Source organism: Magallana gigas, chromosome 1 (assembly GCF_963853765.1).
Source record: "Magallana gigas chromosome 1, xbMagGiga1.1, whole genome shotgun sequence".
NCBI classification, from domain to species: domain Eukaryota; kingdom Metazoa; phylum Mollusca; class Bivalvia; order Ostreida; family Ostreidae; genus Magallana; species Magallana gigas.
The window spans coordinates 45,551,108-45,575,064 of NC_088853.1; the positions used below are offsets into that span (position 1 = coordinate 45,551,108).

Here is a 23,957-nt window from a genome sequence, read left to right on the forward strand (position 1 = left end):
CTCGGTGTAGCTCACTGACTAGGGAATGTATTTACCTTTTACAATCAACAAAAGTCATTTGTGTAGAATTTTTATTAAATTTCAGTAACCTACAGTCATTAAACTTCTTGTTTGGATAAAAACATTTCCCGAAGGAATTTTCTTCGGAGGAAAAATTTATACTGGGGTTCAAAATCATGGATGAATGTATTGTGTTCAAATCTATTTGAACTCAAAATTCCATCAGATATAATCATTGAATTCCAATGACGTCAAAGACAGATATACATGCATTATACACAGGCACGTAGCATCGGAGGGGGGGGGGGGGACAGAGGGGCCACTCTTTTGCGCAGCCACTTATATGATACCATGTAAAAAGGTCTTGCTCCCCCCCCCCCCACTTTCAAAAACGATGCTACGTGTCTGATACATGAATATTTCTGTTATCTTACTTCATCACTGACCATTTTTTTTCTTTTCATGAATCAAGTAAAATCGTTATTTGTTCCATCAGTTTCTCCTGTACTTTATTGCACCTTAAGAAAAAATATTCAAACGATAAAAATACATTATTGTATATATATTGACTTTGTGTCTGTCTAGAAATGGACGCCATAAGTTACATTGAGCTACTGCAGACTCGAGGAAACTGGAATCGGGGGTTCCAACGTGAACACAAACGGCACTAAAAATTAAAAGAAAATGATTTATAAAAAATCAATGTCATTGAATAATTTTAAAAAGTTCAAAATGTTCGAAATAGTGATTTGAAAACATCAGTCTAAAAACAACTCTTAAATTTTTATTTTGACATGATTAAATGTAAAACAAGAATTGATTTTATCCTCTGTATATAAATAGTTATAAATATAGTAAGAGAAATATTTATGAAATATTTTATCCAGATGAACGGAATTAAAGAGTGCGCATGCGCAAACATACCGATAAATAGCAGCATCAGGGACTACTTGGTGCATTTATTGGGGTCCTCGCGTCCTATCTCGTCTGCTGTTAAATTTGAGTACAGGAAGGTGACGGAGTTGAAGTAGTTGCCGCTGGACACGAGGCGGACTAACGAGTGCTGACAGGCCACCGCCACACCCAAACCGCCTGTGTAACAAGGAAAATGATTGGTGATACGTCATAAATGTATTTTGATTGTAAAGCGGGTTTTGATTTATAGTTGTACTGTGGTTTCATCAATATTCGTTGAATACAAATTTTTCTTGGATTTCGTTGTTAAGTAGATCCATGAAATTAAAATTAATGTTCATTGAAGTGCAATTTCTATTAACATTTTATATTTATTGATATGGTCACCGGCCACGAATTTACGTATTCTTGAAACTGTGATTTTCACCTTATCCACGAAAATTGATACCCTTGAATATTAATGAAACCACAGTATTTTTTTTTACCCTTTATTGTACAAATAATGCTTCGGTCTAAGAGGCAGTATTACTTCATCAATCAAATCACATTTGATTGACTTTAATTTAATCTATGTTATCTAAAATGTACATTTGAGACAAATTTACCTATATGCGTCGTACGGTAAATAATTAAATTACAAATGGATGCAGTAGAATGATTCCACATCGACAATCAAGTATCTTGTCGTATTTTAATTTAGATCTTTTAGATAATTAATTTCAGTATATTTATTTAGTAGCAAATAAGTATCCAAAGCTGTTAATGTTAGGTTTCGATAATTTAAAATGAAAAGCATTTGAACCATTTTAACAGGAGCTTGGACTTTTGGTAGTTATGTCAAACAGCAATGTGACGTATGTATTTCTATTTCGTTGCTGGCCACTCAGCCATGGCTTTTTGAAATCAACAATATTGGTCTGTCCTTTGAGCTAAGACCATGCAGTCCATGTATGTTTCACTTGAAACAAACGCCGTTTTTAACTTCTTTGATGCATGTAAAAGACGGTTACATTCTAACGAAAGTCCAAGGTTTTGTTAAAATGGTTCTATTCACATGTTTGTATTTCACTGAGTATCAATTTATTACATACATACAAAAAACACGTAAGAGTTATACGTAATAAAACGTCCGACTGAAATCAATATAAGATAGGTCATCACAGTGCAAGAGGCGATGCCGTTAATGACCAAGCATTATACTACTGATGTCCTTTATATTTGATCCTCCTTTGATCTCTGACATTAAATATCAACAAACTTTAGGTCATTGAAAATACACTTATATATTGACAGACTATATCCAGGGAAACTCGAATTCAAATTATAATTTAAATCAATGTGATTTCTCCCAGCGGTAAGACCTTGTCTTACTTCTTAACTAGATATTGTATACTGAGTTGAAATGCGGTCTCGCTCGGTTAAGACCTAAATAAACGGTTGTAGTATGTCTAAATGCCTAAGTCTCTAGTAAGTCCCAATGCCCTGTTTTCAACACTTTTTTGTTTATTATTTCAATATCCATATATGGAATTCATTATTGTATCCAAACTATATGCATGCATTCATTCAAATGAAGAAAAATAAAGTACCCGGATGATAGTGATATGTTCCTTTCAAGTGGATAAAAGATGTCGATTTATCTAAATTTCTGTAAGTGTCTAACTGTCAATTTCTCCTTTGAGGGAACATATCTCAAGTTGTCAATTTTTCACAGTGAGAAAATCTTGGGACTTTTTTTTTTCCTGTATGGATTTTATATAAGTGTTGTTCACCGACATGTATATAAACTTTAATGAACGAAAATGGCAAAACAGGATTCTAGGACAGCTATTCTTTAGGTAACCCTAGGTCGTTCACACTCTCTGCTGCCATTTGCAGAATGCCCATTGCTGTAAGTGCGAAGTGGTTGTATTCCTTATTGGGTAAACTTGATTGACACTCTGTCAATACCTTATTCTCAAGGATCGGCCAAATGCCAATAACAGATTATATATTTCGACGGTAAAGAATTCGTCGTCTCGAGATCTTAATTTCGCAAAGAATCACATTATTGCTTAGATTAACATGATAAACAATTTTTCTATAAACTTTATTAACCAATCTCTTTTTCTCTTCGACCATTTGGCATGTTTTTAATTGAACAATATAGATATGACGTCATCATAATATTCTCCAATAGAGTAGCGGTTTCTTACCGACATTGGCTTCCATGCCGCAGTAACGCCCTCGTACATTCAGAAAACCTAGCTCGAAGCCGTTCCCGCCAGCTATTTCAACAAAGTCGTCTGCTCCTATGAAGTTGTGACACTGTATGAATAGAAATAAATTTTTTTACATTTCTTTTCTTATTAACAATTCAAACGTTATAATTGTTTTTGATGTCCGCAGTGCGCAATGTTCTGTTATCAGAATTCACATTGCCGTGTGTTTTGGGGTTTTTTTTCTTTACCTTTGACCGGATGCCGAATTCCCCTTCCTGTTGCCGGAATTGCCCGGTCACGCCCACGTCTACAGACAGAAGCTGGATCCGCTCCGGATATATGATGGAGATGGAACAGTTCCTCTTCAGACCGTAGTTCTTCACTGTATACAGGCCTCGCTTAAACATGCTTACCACGTTACACGCTGAAAATTCAGAACAAGCAATTTTACGAGAAAACGATCATTTTTTTTTTGTTTGAGGACACATGTACCAAAACAAAGTAAAATATAATGGACAGAACGATTTTCTCCAGTTGAAATTTTTAATTAAACATTTAGATAATAACATATGCGGGAGTATTGAATGAGTGAATTATTTTACCATTTTTATTACATATTTTAGAAGATTCAAATGCTATGCTATATCTGTGCTTAGAATGTGGCGTTTTCCTACATCAATTTATGACAGAGGTTTTAATAATCATTCAATAGAAATCCCACCGCTGTTAATAGAAAAGGCTATGTTTGGTCATTCTCAGCACGGGGTTTTGCGACAATCAGATTGTTACGCGAATCTTGCAGACCAACGATCTCAACAGTTTTTACACAGGGTTGGTTCTTACACAACAGATGCTCACAAACCGCGTCATAATGGTCAAATGTTTCCGTAAGATTATTATCTAACGAAACATTTGCAAAATAGTTTCAGTTAGTAGCAACCAATAAACAGATTTTTTATTTTTTCTATAGGTTCTTTACCTTTGTCTGAATCTTTCAAATTCTAAGCGACAATGGCGGTGTCGGGATTCATTGAAAGAGATTTTTGATACGTATATTCACTAGAATTTTTTGCAGAGTTTATTATTTTTCCCCTTGTGACATTACATATCCGGAAGTAATCAATTAGAAACCCTCAAATATTTTAAAAAATGTTCATACTTTGGATTCAAATCTCAAATATTTGAACCCACAGAAAAAGGAAGTTTTATATCTTTAATTTGATTTTAAGTTTTTAAGGTTAGATTATAGTATCATATCTTGGTCGTTTGCTAAAATGTATTCATCTAATGATTAAGAACGAAACGAGAGTTCTTGGAATAAGATTATCTCCATTACTATTATGACGTCACAATTGGGAAAAATAATCTTGAAAGGACAATAGTCAACAACAAAAAAAACTTACGTTGGAGATTTTCCATGAATCGGACCCTGACCATGAATCCGTCCCCTGGCATCCCTATCAAATGCTGTATCAGGGCCACATTTTGTGACGACACAAACGTCTTCTTGGTTAGCTGACCACACAGGTTATGTAAGCGGTCCTCTATCAACTTGTCGTGGTCCTCTGGGGAGGGGAAATATTGCTGGTTCATTTCCCAGCCATCTACAACCTAGCGAGAAAACATTTATGCCAGAATATAAGCTAGTTATTTAATAAATTTGCAATTTGCGTTAAAGGTTATGCAACAAAAATATTCCTTTCACATGGATGGTCAATTTTATCATTTTTTCAGTAAAGACTTCCCAGATATCACTTTGCCAACTAAACAAATAAGCAACCTAGCGTTGAAACAAAAGTCGAATTGTGTATAAAACAAAACTAAGATTTTCGCTACTCTGCAAAATTTTCTTTTAACGTGTTTTTCCAACCATTTTTTCATTTTTCAAAGATTTATTAGATAAACATTACTTTGACAATATACAAGTATTACGTACTTAAATTTGATAATTGAGCAAGTTAATGTTTTACATAATGATGTAGAATAATTGATTAGTCTCTTACGACGGCCAGTCCAGTTTTACAGTCTATGTTGAAGGTGGTGAATTCTATTTCTACAAGTTTCTCGGGTGGTGCGATAAAATAGAGTCCGCAGACTTTCGGAGATCCGTCAGATTTGTAGGTAAACTCCCCTTCTTCCGAAGCCATAAATATGCAATCAGCTGGGAAAGAAAATCAACAAATTAGATATACATAAAGAGGAATTTATTTTCAGAAATTTGTGTTAAGCTTTATAGAATTATAAATGATATACTCTCAAATATACCACAGAGGCTATTCAAGGTTGTCTAGTCAATGTGTAAATTGTTGAAAAGCGACTCCATTTTTTAAAAATAAAAACATTAACATCCGCTCATGTAAAATCGAGTTGCTTTTCCGAGCTCTGTCGGAAAGGCACGAGATATGTGCAATTGATCATTGTATATAAAGTTTAAAAAAAAACCTTTATTCTTTTAATCTTATTCAACTAACGTCTAAAAATTCAGGAGAAAACAAAAAAAAAATGTCACAAAATCTAAAGAAACTATACACAAGCGGAAACCAATGTTTTCAACAATTAAGAATACGGAAATAAAAAGCAACGCTGTTCTATTCCAAACTGTTGAAAAGTGAGGCACAAAGCATAAGTCATTTATAACTAGAGGATATGACCTTAATAGATAAGATACCTTGAAATCGATCCAGTAATCTTAAAAGAGTTCGCCAAATGAATGTACAAAGAACAATTACTGCATGAATCTATATATTGTCCGACTTCTGTCTATATTAGAATGTAGAATATATCTAGTTGATTTATGATACATGTAATTTTGTATTTTTCTAGAAATTTTATCTTTATGTATGAGGTACGTCCGTACAGATTTGTAAAGAATCAGATGTTAGAAATAAAAAACATCCATTCATAGTCCGTCGTCCTGATTCATTCATCCACACATTCATTCATAAAGATAAAACAGAACACTTGTAAGTATATGTAAAAGTATATTCTGTCCATGGTAGATTAATTAATGTGTTATCGAATACTCAGTTATAGCATATACAAATTTAATGCAAATGTAAATTATTTAAGTAACTGATTAATTATTTCAAAATCGGTATATTATTATTATTATATTATTATTTGATATTATAATATAATTCGAAAATTATTATGATTTTTGAATTATTAAAGGCAGTAAAGAAATGATGAAATGGCATGATTCAACGTTTTTGTTTGTAATATTGCGCATGCTCGATGACAAGGTACACTTATGAATAAAAATGTAGTATCTATTTTGTGACGTCAGTACTAACGAGCATTAAATGCAACCATTGTTTCTCAATGTAACGTATTGTTTCCGCGTGAATTTTTAACACGTCGGCCAACTTAATCTGAATTAATCCTATTGCAAACTATTTTTTGGCTAATGCTGTATTTTTTTGGTTGATCGAGCGATAGATATTCGAATTTCCTTATCAAATCAAAAGTCAGTCTGAGAATTCACGTATTTGAAGGTACGGAATTTTAGCCGAAGTCAATGGCCTTTCAATGTCATTAATATTCAATACGTTATTGAATTTTTTTTCTTTCTCTCTTTTCAAATTTGAAATGAATGGTGTGGGATGGGTAGACTGGGTTTCCCAGAACAGGTCCGTTTTTTTAAAAATATTATTTGATTAATGACTCAGGAATTTTCATTAATGAAAGAAAGTGTCGATTCTGATTATTCTGGGGTTCTTTTGTGGCTCAAAGATTTTATCTAAAAAATTAAAAAATACAGTGTTCGTTCAAAATAAAGGCTTTTCTTGACCGAATAATGCAAAGGAATTCTATGAAATATAGATTCGTACCACAGGCCATTGTTGTTAATTAATTAATTAATTATATTAATTTTGTAAAGTTATTTTCTAACTTTTTTTTTTTTGGCTTATCGCCACTTTTGTAAATTTTAGTGGTATTCGTAATTATATACAAGTAGTACATGTATATAGGCAGTCTTTTAACATGCACTATTCGGTTTGGGATTAAATTTGGGTTCTCTTTTACAATCAGAAATCAAATATTTGAAGCTTAATCACTACCTAATTTCGCAGTTTGATATTTGTATAGAAACTGATTTTCCGACTTAATACATTTTCCTTTTGTAAACACAAATAGTGGGGGATTTTTTAAAACCTTTTTGTAATTGCAAATTTAATTGTGGTTATTCTTCCTAAGGAATTAAATATATAAAGCTTTCCAAATATACACATAAACATTTATTACTTGAATTTAACCTTTGACGATTTTTTTTTATTGATTGTTTATCAATAAATTAAACGATTTTTTGATCTTTTTGTATTTCTATATCATTCTCAATGTAAGTCATCCTATCAACGTCAGACGTCCTAAGTGACTGTAAATGGACTAAGTCCCCTAACGTTGTGAGGAGGCATAAAAGGAAAAGGGAAGTCTATGTAATCTACATCATGTAAACGTGTGTCAATGTAAACAAAAGCACCGATATGCAATGCAGGATTGAAAAATTGCCAAGTTTTTTCCTCCTAATCTGAATTTTTTTAAAGGAGTCACCAAAAAAAAAAATAGAATTTGCTATCCTTACCAACAATTCCATCCGAATTCGACCTTGACCTTTTGTCCAGAAAATCGGATTTGTGAACGGTTCGCTACAAAAGAAGAAATAAATGCAGATCATTTGGTACATGTACCGATGAGCCTATTAACATCAACAAAATGGCTAAACCGAGACAATTCCTCACGATAAATTGGGGTTTGATTACAGACCGCAAATCCAATGCCGAAACATCGATACGCTAATCAGTTTTGAGCTAAATAGTTTTCACACTTCCCGTTTTGAAAGAATACCATACAACATGTGACGTTATTGAATTGATGATATAATCACATCCATTACGTGTTGAATAAGACATAATTCCACAAAAATGAAGTCCATAGAATAAACTCTCGTAAATCAATGGATTCCCACTGTCACTCTCATTCAATTTTGAATCAATTTTATCTATGACGTTCGCAAAGTTATTCTGTTAGGCATTTGTTATTGTGCAAATATTTAGCAACATTCATAAAAATAATTTAATCATTCTAAATAGAACCTACATATCTTTTTTTTTACTTTCAAATAGGAATATACCTGTGTTATTACTTTAGAATTAAGACTTGAACATGTAGCATTATCAGAATAAACATTATTTTTCAATTCCATTGAGATTTTGAATACCTTGAAGAAATTAAATGTTAGTCATTTTTAAGACTTCTAAATAAGCTGGTTAAATTAATTTTTGGTCTTTAAAAAGATTCGTGGTGTTTTTTCCCTTGAAGATATTTGATATGATATCATTGACGAAGGAAATCAGGTACATTTCACAACACGTGGTCTCGGGTAATAACCTTACAGATTGTGACCGCTGTATAGGTCTGCATGCGGATTATACATGAAGACATTCGCTACTTTGATAATAAAAGATAGAAACCTGTTTAAATAACACCTGCATTGAAACAAATTAAAAAACATAATACCATGAAAATCATGATGATTACCATAATGACATGATAATCACGATAATACCATGATAATATCATGGTATTTTTCACAGTTGTACATTAATCTCTTTTCACTTTCTAGTACATTTCCTCAAAGCATGCCGTGACATAATTAAAATGCATGTACTTTAAACGCTGTCGTTTTTTTAGATTATTGTACACATGCAAACTACCACACAGCTTTTTGGTTTTTGGTTTTTCGATTGAGAGAGGAGGGAGGGTGGGAGTGAGAGAGAGAAGTTTAATTAGAGAATTTGATATCACTCCGCCGGCAAATTACGGCCTTAAACGTTAACTACGCTCTATCCTCTGTGTTCCACCTGCTCTTGATCTCAGGAACAAATGATAAGTACATGTAACATGGCTTCAAATAGGTCTTAATTTCCTAATTGTATTTGGGGGCGGGGTCGGTAAGTCCAGATCTCTCTCTCTCTCTCTCTCTCTCTCTCTCTCTCTCTCTCTCTCTCTCTCTCTCTCTCTCTCTCTCCTCTTAATCATTTTTCTTTTCTTTTCTTTTTATTTACAATTTTTTCTGCTGAAGGGAACTCAAAGAAAATCACTTGATTAGAGTTCAACAATTAATTAAAAGCAAAATATAAAACAATAAGTATTCTTTTATTCTTTAGATATTGCGAAACGAGAGAAATCGGGGAGACAGATGTGCCTCGCCTCAAGCATGTGTGCAAGCCATTTTTGTTATCTTTTGAATTGGAAAGGGGGTTTTCTGTTATTACTGCATCCCGCTCCATTTTCTGAATCCCCTCTATATACAATTGTATATTGGATCGATCAGGCACCGGTCCGTGCCTAATTCCTAAACTTGCCGATCCGACTTACCCCTCCCCTTCGTCCCATCCCCACCCAAATCCCCGCATTACAAGCTTAATCTAAACTCACCTTATTTTATTTTTCAATTTATTCCTTGTTTGTTAAATAGATCTAGCGTTCAGAGTTTTTAAGGAAGTATGATCAAACAACCAAAGCTTTGCATTCAGAAAAAAAAAATCAATGTATATGGAATAATCTAATCTAAATGCTTAAACTTGTCAATTTCTCTTTTAAAAAAAAAGGCAACATTTATTAGTAATCGATATTATTAGTAATCGCTATTTTTGAATTTCAAAATAGTTTACCCCCTTAAAATACCAAGACGTTCATTGTTCGCAACAATGGGGTTTGCATGGTGATGAGTCATATTTGGTTTTAAAAAAAATTAAGACAAGAAATACACAAATATTATCTGCAGTATTTAATCTATTTATTGCCTTGCTACACTTTTGAACTCGGCGATAGCCACGGAATAGCGTGCGGATGCAGATCACGGGAGTCGACTTATTATTTCCTGTTTTAGGGCCGGAACGGAGGTCTTTTTGCGCTCCTTATTTCTCCATGCTTATTTCACAGTGTGAAGCTTTTAGGAAATTGACAGAACATTGAATTCTCTTTGGACTGTGCTAACCAAAATTTCAATTTCTTTTATTAGTCAGGATAATTATACAATTCGTTGATAGTTAAAAATAGTTTTGTCTTAAAAGATTAATTATGGTCATCAAATGTGAACAAATTACCTCCTAATGTGTAGGAAACTGAATATATTTCATATACTATCATCCTTGAATTTGTCATTTTAGAATAAAAAATAAATATATTGCCATGCATTTTCTTTATTTTTCTTTTACATTTCTTTCATTGAACTTATTTTAATAATTTCTTTATGGACCCGGTCGTGTGGTTAAAAGTAAAATCGACACAATTTAAAGAAAGAATCTATTAAAACCAATCAATTATTACGAACTATGAAGGTGCCAACATTCGTAAAACAATTTTTAAAAAGTAACAAGATTTTTTTTTTTTACATGAAATATAGTTTGGCGATGAAATAATTTCAACTTACCTTAGGAAGTGGGAATGGGATGGAAAAAGCCAGAGAGAGCCGCATAATCCATAGTAGTAAGGGGGTCAGTCTCATGATACAAAACGCAAGTGTCCTAAACTTGTAAAATGAAATGAGATACTTTTTTTTTTCAAATACTTAACTGCTGAGATTGAACTATACTATAGTAACGTGCACTGAGCGACTCCTCTTTCCGATGAAAGGTTACCAATAATTGTACAGTCTTATAAGCTAACTCCAGTCACCGCGAGAATTGGTCATTGTGACGAGATCTGGCGAGATTTGCGGACAACCGCCAAGGAGATCGCGATCAGATTTCGGACGGTGACAGTGTGATATTGACATTAGGCTAAATTTGTTAACGAGATTCCAAAGGATTGCCTTAAATGCTATATGATCACGCGGCGTTGAATTGCAGCCTTTTTTCGCTCATTAACTTCACAGCTTTTATCACGGTTAAATTGTATCGTTTTGTGATATCGTACAAATATATCTTTAACAAAACGGAACACGTGTATAGGGTCGTGTATCGCCATAATATAATGACTATTCAATTGGTTGCATTTAAAGGTTTTTCACTCAGCTATTGATACAGACACTATGTAGAATGGCTGTCAATGAAAAAAAAAAATCTCACGAACATCGATTTGTTCTATGATGTCATCATTGGCCAACTTAATTACACCTTAATTTTACACACTTGAGAATCATGAAAAAAAATAATTTGTTAAAATTATAGATATTTTCGCGAAATTTCGAAATGATTTTGAGTTTCTTATCTTTTTCCCGTACTTTACGGCTTTAGAGAAATTATGTAGAAAATTAAACAATTTCTTGACATTCTATGTTAAATCATGGGAAAAGTAATCCCGATACCTATATTCAATTTGAGATAAATTTAAAGAGGAGGTCAGGAGCTTGTTTATTTCCGTTTTTGGGGAGACTGTAGGCATTCAAGACATGTTTTATTAGTCAAAAATGGACAAAACTCCGAAATTTGTTCTTTATTTCCTGCATATTTCATTGAAAATGACGGTTTAACACATGATTTTTCATTGTTTTTCCCAAAAAATTTAGCCCCGGTACACCCTATCAAACAAAGTTATTGTTATGAAGCATCATTTGAAAGAATTTATATCTTAAATTTCATAAACCTGTAAGCACTTTTCATTTACTAGATCTTGACCTTAAAGAGTATGATACTATTATAAGTAATGGCGATTAGCCACATTAAAATAAAATATCTGCGAAAGAAAAAAAATCAATCCAAATTACTTTTATTGAATTGAATCCCAAATTTTTTTAGGGGAGGAGGATCCGAGGGATATTTTTGGTAATTTTCTATCTAGATTTGAGAAATTGAAGTTTCCAAAGGGGATCTTCCCGACCCCCACCCCCCCCCCCCTACCCCCGATCTGTACATGCCATTTATGATGATATAATATAATTATAGAAATAAACATGTTTGTACTTGTTTAGCATTTCTTGGATTTGCCCCTGGTTCAAACCCAGCACACGATATTATTTACACATCACACGATATTGTTTAAACCGCACATGATATTGTTTATACAGCAACCGATATTGGTAACACAGCACATGGTACCATTAACATGGCTTGCGATTTTTTTTTTATACAAAACACGATATTGTTTACATAGCAAGTGATATTGTTAAACATCACACGATATTGTTTACACAGAACACAATATCATTTACATAACACACGATATTGTTTACAAAGTTGTCTATACAGAACACGATATTGTTTACAGTATATGATATTGTTAAAACAGCAGCTGGTTTTGTTTACAATGTACACGATATTGTGCACATACACTACACGATATTGTTTACACAGCACATGATACTGTATAAAAAGTACTGACACGATATTATATACACAGTACACGATATTGTGCACACATTACACGATATTGTACACACACACAGTACACGATATTGTACACACAGTACACGATATTATATACACAGTACACGATATTGTACACACAGTACACGATATTGTTTGAAATTCACGATATTGTTCACACTAAACACAGTCTTATGCACGATATGGTTATGTATACAAGTGCTATGATTAGTGTACATGTGTATAATTATGTGTCACTGTAAACGACAAATCTTTACTGCGAATTCATACAGGTACGTGTGTACCCAGTAAATAGCTAGTGGTCAAATCAAAATTCATGTGTGCATCTGTTTGGTACGGGCGCAAGCTTAGATATCTGCACGGAAAAAGTATCTTTCATGTCAATTTCTGTTTTAGCAGAAAAGTCTGTTCTTTGTTGTAACAATCGTTTGCTGAGTACGCAGTTTTAAGAATAAAACTGTACATATGAAGTGAATCCACGTGAATATAGCCTGATTTGCGATATGGGAATTCCATCTGATGCCCAAGTTTTTCGTGACTTCAATCCTTTCAGAGTAATCTTTAAAATGCATCATTTTATTTATCATCTTTTTTTATCATTTCCAGTTTCTGTTTCTTTTAAAACTGATTCTTGAATGAGAAGAAAATGAAAGCGCCTCGATTCCCAATGGGGCAATGTAGCTGGTACATTATATCTCATTTATTTGATAAGTTTTAAATTCTCTGTTCATAATTGAACAGATGAGGTCCTAATTTGATTTCTGTTCGAACGACTTTCTATTACGTACACAGACTTTGGTGTTAACTACAAAATCGTGCCTCGTTAAGGTTCTCCGTTCATCACCCTCAAAATATTTTTTCATCATAAAAATGTTATTTATCGTTCAAACTGTATGAATGAAATGAAATAATAAGAGAAATATTGATCGTATACAGGCATTTTAAGAAGTTATTTCAATTTTGGCCACGATCGATATTATGGAATAAAACAAATAGAGATCAACTTAGAAAAAAAAATTAAACCGTTGTACGGCTGCATCCGTGGCTCGAATCCCTTTACCAAGTATGAACAAGTAGGTCTCAGCGGAACCACTAAGCCGAGCAGTTTGTTTAATAAAAAAAACGCAACATTGACACAATATTTTCTCACAATACTATTAATTAAATTTGTCTATATAAAAGGCAGATTTATGGTACGAATAAAAATATTCCAGATAATTAAGAGTTATCGAACATTGCTGAGCATCGGAGATCTTTAACCATTAATTTTGTGATTAATGTATGAATTTCCATTTTCTTTCTGTGTGATAACTACGTCTTTTAATATTAAAAATTTGAAGACTGAATGACTTGAAAATCACTAGCCTTCGTCACGCAAGCCGTTTGACTTTCCACTTTGTCCTTCGGTCATTAAGTGACCTGGGATGGAATATTAGTACTGGATAAAATTTTATGACAATCAATCAAAAATTCTTAAAACATTGGTCTGATAACATTCAACACTCAATTTGTTTTACTCTTGACATTAGAACCTAAAATCAACAATAGTCATCTGTTTCGTATGGGGTTCAACTGTTTAAAGTTTAATGTGTGTCCAAGAAATAATTCCTTTAGCTGTTAATAGACTGATCTTTATCCTAAGACCCCGTGGCTTAAAAAAAAAAGGGGGTGATTTTATTTCTGAAGGGGAACCTGGAACTTGTGCCTGTTTATCATGTCTATATTATCAGAGCATAAAGGTTTTTAATTGTCAGATCGACAATTTGAAAACAAACACAAAATTTATACAACATATTGATTTTTTTGCTCTATAGCAATCTGTACATATCGATATTTTTGCAGATGCGTCAAATATAAAAATGCGTCACATATAATAAGATTTAGATAAATTATTTAAATTTATCAAACGTTTTTGCTGATCACTGTAAAAAAGATTTGGTAGCTAATGTAAAACATGTTTAAATGTAATGTTTAATGTATATAAAAAATCTTTTTTTAGAACTTGTGTCCCGTTCATTTGACATATTTAGTCAATAACATTCAATTCAGCGAAAAAAAACCCATGTATTTCTCTCTCTCTCTCTCTCTCTCTCTCTCTCTCTCTCTCTCTCTCTCTCTCTCTCTCTCTCTGACGTTTTTATCAAATATGCAATATTCTTCCCCTCTTGTGTTACATATAAAATGAATATTTTCTTAATTACATCAGCAATCAATATAAGCCTTATTATTCTCTGCCTCCTTCGCACGTGTGCATGACCGCGTGTGACGTCATCCTTTTGTGCTGTCTTTGAAAAATTAGGGATAAACATTTTACCACGCAATTCAAGAGATCCTACCGTACCATTAAGACTATGTCTTGTTTAAATATCGACAAAAAACAATGCTTGTTTAGCAATATTTGCACCGATCTGGTTCATTATTGTATGATAGAAAACACACATTACGAGAAAAAAAAATAAAGTCTATGAATAGTTTCGCCACTCCATTCAGAAAAACTTGAATCACTCTGCCTTCGTCGGTTCCATTGACGTCATTTCTGGTGATGATATTGAATGAAGTCAAGCTGTGTAGTTTAATTAATACTTTCAGAGTACAAACAATTCTTGCGTAATTTTTGGTCGAACCTGTGAGAATCAGACGTTTTCTATCAATGTTAAAAATGCACAGCGGTAATTTGCTATTAATATATAATTCTGACATATTATTACAATATATACAGTTAGGCCATTAGAACCATTTTAACAAGACCTTGGACTTTCGGTTGGACGTAGCTATCTATTTCTTGCGTCAAAACAAGTTGAAAATGACGCGGTTTCAAGCGAAATATGCACCGATTGCGTAGTCTCAGCTCAAAAGCCGGACAAATCTTGTTGATTTCAAAGAGCAATGGCTGAGTGGCTGACAATGAAATAGAGAGACCTACGTCACATTGCTGTTTGACACATCTACCCAAAGTCAAAGCTCTTGTTAAAATGGTTCTATATAAAATCAATAAAATCCTTAAAGTTCGGGCATTTTAACAGTCTGCTACCCTGTGTGGGATGTTCTTGGGTTTTCTCAGAGACAAATCAAAACATGGGAGCGTGATGGATCTTTCAGCAACACGAGGGCTATAATAATTCATTAAATAGTGACACTGCGTGTACTCCGTAGTAATATTACGTCTGATTAAACTGTTCTTTTGTCGAAATGTTAATTGTCATCCATACACTCTTTTGAACTGACAAGAAATAACAAAATTTTAACAAAGCGGTATCCAAAGAAACCACCTTTCCCGGACCCATCCCTTTGGGCGGATCGACCACGTTTTCGCGATCGACAGCTTGTGTACGTTCTAAAATTAGCTTTTCATATCACGTGGTAATGAATATTTCAAAAACAGGCGTTTACTGACCGACCCGGTCAAAAAATCAAATAATTAAAATATATATTCAATACTTTTAAATGCGTTTAATTTAAACTGTATAATTTGCAGAGAGTCAATAACGTTTGGAGCCTAATGGAAAAAAACGCAAACATTTCTTACTTTAAAAATTTTGATTTAAAATATTTTTAATTATTCAAACAATGTCGATCGGTGACAAAATAAACAGCAAGTGTAAAGTGAGAACAAAGTTTCGTAGAGACTATGCAGACAATATTCGAACGGCTCTGGTTGTGTTCTCATGAGTCATTTTGGCCATGTTCAAAAAGTGACTTTCTTTTTAAACTATCACCAAAGACTTATATAAATGTATCAATCACAAAAAATGTCAATCATATTAAGCACGCGCAGAAAAATACCAGTTCAATGTTTTACCGTTTCGTCACAATCGCTGTTGTTTTATTTTATATAAGATATTGATGAAAAGACATATCGATTTCGAAACGTTGATGATTTCAAATAATTTTTATTTCGTAATTTTCAAATTATTCTATTTGTCATTAGTGAACATTAAGATGTTGTGCTAAGTATATAAGATACAAAATAGATTCGTTGTGTTTTCAGACAAAGACGCTGGAAAATGTAAATATACTTATATAAATTGAGTAGCTATTGAATTCATTTCTTAAAATGTAGATGACTATGTAAATGTACTTGTTGCTTGCGGGAAAAGCTATAATTTAGTAGCCCTGGTCGAAAAAAAAAATCATTGTCGTCCTGTACAAAAATATAATCCTAAGTAGATTAACCTATTATAATAGTAATCCTTAGTAGAAAGATCTTTCTTCTGGTAAATTGTGATGATATATTGGCATTCTTATTTACCGGTTCCTCTGCAAAGAAAGATAACTCTAACGGAGTTTATCTACAGTAAAATCAGAGTTCAGTACTGTACGCTTTATATGACACTGTCTTATCAGAGAAATTTCATTGAAAAAAATTGCGTCATGTGTAGTAAACATAATCAATAATCCCTCCTCTGCTATGAGACCCTAAATTTTGCCTTTTTGGTAAAGGCCTCCCTGCTCAACCCGACATGTTCCCGGTTGTCCGCATCATAGCCCATCTTCCATTAAATTAATAACAGAACGGCTAAGAATTCATAATTTTCGCAGAGGTCTCATTCTTCATCCCAACCAAATACGGTAGTCTATCTACTAGATACTCTGGAGTAGAGAAGACGTTTGAAAAAATTCCGACCGGCAGCTAGCCCCCCCCCCCCCTTATATGAAAATTTTTAATTCCTCCATCCCCATTATCTAACGCAAACGTCAGATATTTTCATCATTTTTAAATATTTAGTTAAAATAATTTCAACATCAAATCAATACAAAACATCGTCAAAATCATCAGTTTTGTTTAGGATGCAATTAAATGTAGAATATTTAAATATTTTAACTACTTCAAACCAAAGGAATCCGATTGAAAGTATGATCTACACTGAAAGTGTTACATATCATATGTGAACTTGTTGTAAGGCGTAGGCCTATAAAATGGTTTTACCTAACTAAAATTTTCTAGATCCGTGCATGTACTTGATACTCAGAAACAGAGAATGTGGGAATCAAGCCAATATTAAAGGTCAAACACAATATATGGAGTTTGTGATACTCAAACTTTATTGATAATTCATCAATTGGTTTTGTTAATACAGTACAGAGTAACAAAATTGGCACTCAATAGAAATAGCAAAGTATCACCAGTAATTCATCAGTACTATAGTTGTAGCACACAAAGCCTGGGTGTGGAATCTTCTGAGACGATTGATGATCTGACCCAGGGTCGTAAATCAAAGAAACAATTATGCGTGTTGTCCAGGAAAAAAAAATAAATGAAGAGTATCACAAAGTCCAAATGTTGACGACGGTCGCCATGCCAACCCCAAATATCTCAGCCTCTCTTTCTCATACAGCCTATATAAATAACGTTGTCAGTCTAGTGCGACTTCTTACGGAAGGAGCAGCCTGGAAAAACAAAGCAGGAAATGTCTCAACTGTGATGCAAAAAATTATGGTTATACAAATCCTTACCTCAAAACTGAAAAGTATTGTTATCATTCCAAAGAATGTTATCTGCTCTTCATATATTGTAAATAAATTCAAAATAAAAAGAATAGGTAATCCCCATCTAATTTGATGTATAGAACAAAAATTTGCAATCCCTATACATACAATAAAATCCACAAGGCCTAATTTGATTTTTTCCATAAATTTTAGGTTGAAGTTCAAAATTTTTGCTTTATGCAAATCAAACATACCAGCATTTAATTATAACAGCTGAGGGATGTTAACTTAGTTATGAAAATGAAAATATTGTTTAAAACAAAATATTTACATTTGCAAATATATTCCTTATATGAATAGTGAAAACGTTCAATTCTGTATGAACTCTTTCATGACGTTACATTGATGAACATAGCATGCGCTTATCCATTGGATTATTGTAAACATAAAATCTCTGTTATTATAACAGTTCTGAACAATTTGTTTTTTTCAAACGTAAATATAAGTAATAAACAGAAATGTTAAAAAGTTCACCAGGATATGAAGTTGGTTCGTACGTGATCAAATCTACTGAGAAGCACTTTGGGCTTCATAGGATTTGATCACGTGACCAACCAACTTCATATCCCGGTGAACTTTTTAACATTTCTGTTTATTTCTTAATAAACTACAATATTTAAACTTTAATTACTTGAAGCCAAGTACTAGAGCCTACCAATGCGTCCAATTGCAGGCCTTGTTGATTTCGAAGTACAGGGATGCACATTTTTCATATATATCTATTTAGATAGAGTGCCAATGAACAAAATATTTTTTCTAGACAGTTTTTCATACAGTGGAAAATATGGTGAAGTGTACATTCACGTATTTGAAGGATCAGAGAGGTCTAACTCAGGTTCTACACAACAAGCATTGTTGTTCTCCATGATACCACTTTACCAGTCAAGGGTAACTCTAACTCGTTTACCAGCAACAAACAGACAGCTTTCTTTAGTATAATTAAATACTGTGGAATCATTTTAATCATGGGGGTTAATGTTCGTGGACGGCCAAATTTTCTTGGTTCTTGGGGGTGTAATTTCATTGGTAGTTTAATCAGGACAGTTTTATAAATATATTAACAAACGCTTGTAAATACGTTTGTGGGGACGTAAATTTGTGGGCAAGGGTTACTCACGAATATTGCCCCCCCCCCCCCCAACAAACAATGATGATTCCGCAGTACCTATTTCCTAATGACTAATCAGACAATAGCAAGTCCCCTTGACAGTTAACTATCTCTCTCAGCTTCACAATGGGAAATAGCCAAATAGCCGCCATCTTGGGGGACAATAAACTTGTGAATAGCCAGTATATAGGTATATACAAGTAAACAGGAAGTGTCCGTACCCTCTGTGAGTCTGGCTTTCCCCCCGGTGGGCTGGCACAGCACTGTGGAGCACCCCACACATAACACCACCGTCTGGGCGTGGCTGAAAACTGTGGTAATCTTGTAGCATCCTGCAATCAAAGTCATCAAGTCAATCAACTGTTACAGTGACCAAACTCAAAGCTTTCTTGCTTATTTTAAATCATAACTGCACAATCTTTATTTTAACATCAAATGCTTCATAAGAATAAATTTATAGATGTTTGCTATAAGCAGACATTAGCAAACTTAAATATGGACCAGAAGTCAATGACTAATGTCATATCAAGAAGTAGAAATAAATACTTCAAACAGTTTTTCTATCCATCAATTCTACTGATTCTACTTAATAAGCAAAGTGTTTTTGACGTTCCCTTCCTCTAGACACTATAGGTATTATCATTGCTGACTTCAGTGTGTGTTTTGACTTCAGTATCATTCAGACCCGAAAGATGTAAAACATAATTCATCACAGTCAGCTCAATCCATGTAGATCCTTCACTTATTTTTCACATTTAAAAGTTTGGAACAACTTACATAATGACTTACTGCATGCACTACAGTCATTCATAATATATATTCTTTGAATCCCAGACCCCAAAAAATATTTTGCTCAAAAGTTTTCCATCACTTTAGATTTTACAAAAAGCATGGCAGTATTTTTGAAGATTAAGATATAAGACAAAACCAAATGTTAGGATAAAAAATTTCAGGTCTCGATACACAGTGGCAGATTTTCTATGGTGTCTGTATGTGATGCTCACTGAGTTCCCTGTCAGGAACTTCAAGCTGATTCTGCTTTGAATTCTTCATAATTTCACTATCTTAAATCACACGCCACTGTAATTATCTATTATGGTAGCTCACTTCATCAAGACTTACACTTTACAAGACACATCACAAGATGTCAATTTAAATATTTTGTGAAATTGTTTGCACCATCCAATTTGTTTGAATATCATTATAGCGCAGTGATCACAAGTTTGAGTCTGCTTTGGGCTTCTGCTTATCATGCATTTACTAAAAAACTATGCAGGGTTATTTTCGCCCTTCTTCCGTTGCAAACACTTTTGCCAAGTCTTGAATTCGCCAAGACAGAGTTGTGTTTAAAGAGAGATAATCAAGTTATTAGAATTCACGCAGTCTTAATTTCATCCGCTGACAACAAGGGCAAAAATAAGATGGGGGGGGGGGATATTTCCTTGCATACAGTAATTACTAACTGTTTGACTTATTTACTTCTTATGCATCATGCTATCTTTCATATTAATTTTCTGCTGATTTGAGAAACTATTTCTAGGTGTAGTGAGCCACCTTGATGATAATTTCAATGACCACATGAAATGCACCTGTAACAGTAGAAAGTTACCTGGACATTTAACATCCATGAAATAACTGTTTGGACTTTGGACCAATCTCTTCAGTTTGCATGTTCTTTTCTCCTCCTCCAAAGAGGGATGCAGTAAATCTTTAGCGAGCTGAAAAACACAAAATCACTAATTATATTCAGGTCCTGCTATAATTTTTTTATACTCCATTTTGAGGTCTATACAAATTTTCTTCCAAGGAGAATCTCAAGACTAGGGCTTACATAGGACAAAAATATTCAGATTTCAGCATTGTTCTCTCTCTGATATGAAAACTTCCTTTAAAAAGATTTTCAGTTCTACAATATCAGTTATTGCACCACGATGAAGCAATCTGGCAATATTCCAAAAGCAGACATCAACTTCTATTTTCAGTGCAATTTTAAAGGTAGACAGTTGTGTAAAACCAAACAAAAGTTAAACCTTATTTGGATCACATCAATTATTCAATGAATACATCCTGAATTTTTTCGATAGTGCTTCACCTGGCCCTACTAGAATAGGGGTAGGATACACACAAACAAAACCCCTCCCCTGAATTGGTGCCCCCTTTTTTTATGAAGTAAACATAAATTACTGCCTTTTGGAGCATCAATCAACAAATTCCTAGACCTATCAACTCAACCAATCCGAAATATCCACAATAATCTGCCATAAAAGAACACTGTCCATCCTGTTAGTTTTCAACACACAAAAACTTTCAGTTAACAGAAAAATGTATGGAGCTGACTTCAGGGTGTGTTTTGACTTCAGTATCATTCAGACCCGAAAGATGTAAAACATAATTCATCACCATCAGCTGAATTGTCAAATCCTGAGATTGAAACAAGCGACGTAATTTTATTCTAGTCAGGTGCATGACTATTTAAATTTTTCTATTAATGTTGGTAAATGAATTTTTAAAAATAAATTACAACTATTTTTATACTGGTATATCAATTTATCAAAACTCAATCCTCACTTTTTGGTCTCTGATGTTATATCATGTACTAATACACTTAAATAAATAAAATAATAACAAGGCCATGACATCTTAAACACTTGAAAGTCTCTTTTTTTCCCTTAAGAAAGTAATGCAGAAAAGAAACTCAGTATTATGATTGATCTCAGTGTATTTCTGGCAAAAAAGAGTGTTAAGACAATCAGAGATAAACCTTGACTTGGGAAGATAAAGTAAACCTATGCTTTCATAAGTTGGCCGTGTAACCTCTTAACTTCACACGATTTTTAAATTGTCAGCACGTCAAGACCCTAATGTTTAGATCCACAAATCAATATAACAAGCATTATATATCTATATAAAATGTTCAAAGAAAAAAACCCATTCACAATTCAGGTAAAAGGCTCACTGCTGACTTCAGTGTGTGTTTTGACTTCAGTATCATTCAGACCCGAAAGATGTAAAACATGATTCATCACAGTCAGCTGGACTCTTCTACTAGGACTATGCTATATACTTGTTTCCTATCATATCGTGGGTTCTATGGTATCGCAGCATTTTTGTTTAGGTATAGTAGCACACACTAAAGTTGTGATATATTAAGACCAAGTAAACAGAGGCACGCTGAACATCACTGAGGTATATAATAGAGGAAACTCACAGTAACATTAGTTTCTGGAAATATCCCCGTATTTAGAGATTTTTCGACAAAATGATTTATCTACCGCGATATCATACGATCGGCTGATATATGCTACTAGCAGATCATTGGCTTGACTGTTAACGATTCCCAGCTTTTCAACAGCTGATAATTATGCAACACGATTCCATCTGAATTCCCCTTTAACCATATGATGAGCAAACTGACACAACATACCCTATGAAGAATTTTAGGTAAAAGTAAGACACAAACGCCACATGGGTCTTGGTTAATCGATGAAAAAGACCTGAGACATTTGTGTAGCTTTGATTGAATGGGATACATGTATCACATTGTTAATATTCCTTGTTCTTAGCAAAATTTAAGCACTAATCTATGCACTTTCATGATCATTTGCACAACTTTCAAAGTAAATGTAAACAAAGTGCACATACGAGGGGCAAACCGAGTCATGACGAAACACATGTAGTTCACTTCTTTCCACGTGGTGTTGAGCCGCCATGTTTGTTTACGGTAACCCACGTGGTATGCACTTTTTGCGCAGTTGACAGCAAGAATCTTCCATAAAAGAGGTTGTGTTGTTCACAAACAATGTGAATATGGTATATATTTCGAATAATAAACAAAAATTTACCATTAAATAAAGACTACATCTAGGTCATCACCCCCCCCCCCCCCCTTCGCTTCAACCCATGTGTTTCTCGATACTTCAAGTAATTTTCCATGTCCTTCGTCCTGAATCCTTGCGTTGGTCAATATATTTCATGTATGTATCATCAGTTAAGGTTTTGGGCCACATAATCAGGTATATTTTGTAAAGAACCACCAGTTACTTACAGGCATATCTGCTTCTATCGGCCGTCTCTAGAAAAAGGCCGGAACGGGGTTTCGATATGTATTATAACGGGGGACTTGCACAACTTCCGGCCAATAGCTTGTTGCTGGTTCCCAGTTTTTAAGAACTAGTTTAGATTTCACAGGCGCGTGAAATTTTAGAGAGACGGGAAGTGCTCTTTGTACTAAAAATAAATTATAAGAATAATAAAACATTTCTTAGAATTTATAAAACCACAAACCCAAGAAACAAATTTCTCTGTGAATATTTGGTGCGCCTTGCGGCTTCGATGAGATAAGATAGGAGAGATAATTTTATTTTAAAATATATAGCTACAGATCTCGAATTTATAAACTAATATAAATTAAAACTATAACATATGGTACGCTTTATAAACCAAAAAACCGCAATTAAGTCTCCATTTGATAGAACACTCTACATTTTATACAAATTCTATACATTTACATCCCCAAATTATTCTTTGGATTATTTAAATTTATAATGTCATGGCATATACAAATACATATGTACTGTACTTTGCATGTTAATGCATTCCTACACTTTTTAAGGCTGATTCAATTTTGTAAAGACTCGACCACATACCATTTAAAGTACAATTAATTAATCGATATATAATTACAATTTCAGAAAAAAATATCAAACATTTGAATTCAGTCTTCATCATTAAGCGCTAGATCTCTTTATCAACAAATATATATATACTAGCAAATTAACAAGAATGAAAAATTAGATTTTAATTTCCTCACATGAATTTCTTATAGAAAAATCCAACCCCTTTTTGACTCTTTCAGAACTTTAAAAAAATAGATGATTTTGAAATACATTGTTAATTCAATATGATATGGGAATGACC

General features: G+C 33.5%; 2 protein-coding genes across 2 annotated transcripts; both read right to left on the reverse strand.

Annotated features, from left to right (window-relative positions):
* Positions 1-460: 460 nt before the first annotated feature.
* Positions 461-10,839, reverse strand: LOC105323168 (corticotropin-releasing factor-binding protein). Its single transcript, XM_011422146.4, has 8 exons — positions 10,552-10,839; positions 7,699-7,762; positions 5,120-5,277; positions 4,520-4,727; positions 3,365-3,540; positions 3,111-3,222; positions 925-1,092; positions 461-667 (listed from the first exon to the last, which is right to left on the reverse strand). Exons 1-7 carry the CDS (start codon positions 10,624-10,626, stop codon positions 947-949), a joined length of 939 nt encoding a protein of 312 aa, XP_011420448.3. The 5' UTR covers positions 10,627-10,839; the 3' UTR covers positions 461-667; positions 925-946.
* Positions 10,840-17,465: 6,626 nt separating this feature from the next.
* Positions 17,466-23,226, reverse strand: LOC105323167 (small ribosomal subunit protein eS27-like). The gene is made up of 4 exons (XM_011422145.4): positions 23,086-23,226; positions 20,650-20,758; positions 19,262-19,372; positions 17,466-17,833 (listed from the first exon to the last, which is right to left on the reverse strand). Exons 1-4 carry the CDS (start codon positions 23,089-23,091, stop codon positions 17,805-17,807), a joined length of 255 nt encoding a protein of 84 aa, XP_011420447.1. The 5' UTR covers positions 23,092-23,226; the 3' UTR covers positions 17,466-17,804.
* Positions 23,227-23,957: the final 731 nt, after the last annotated feature.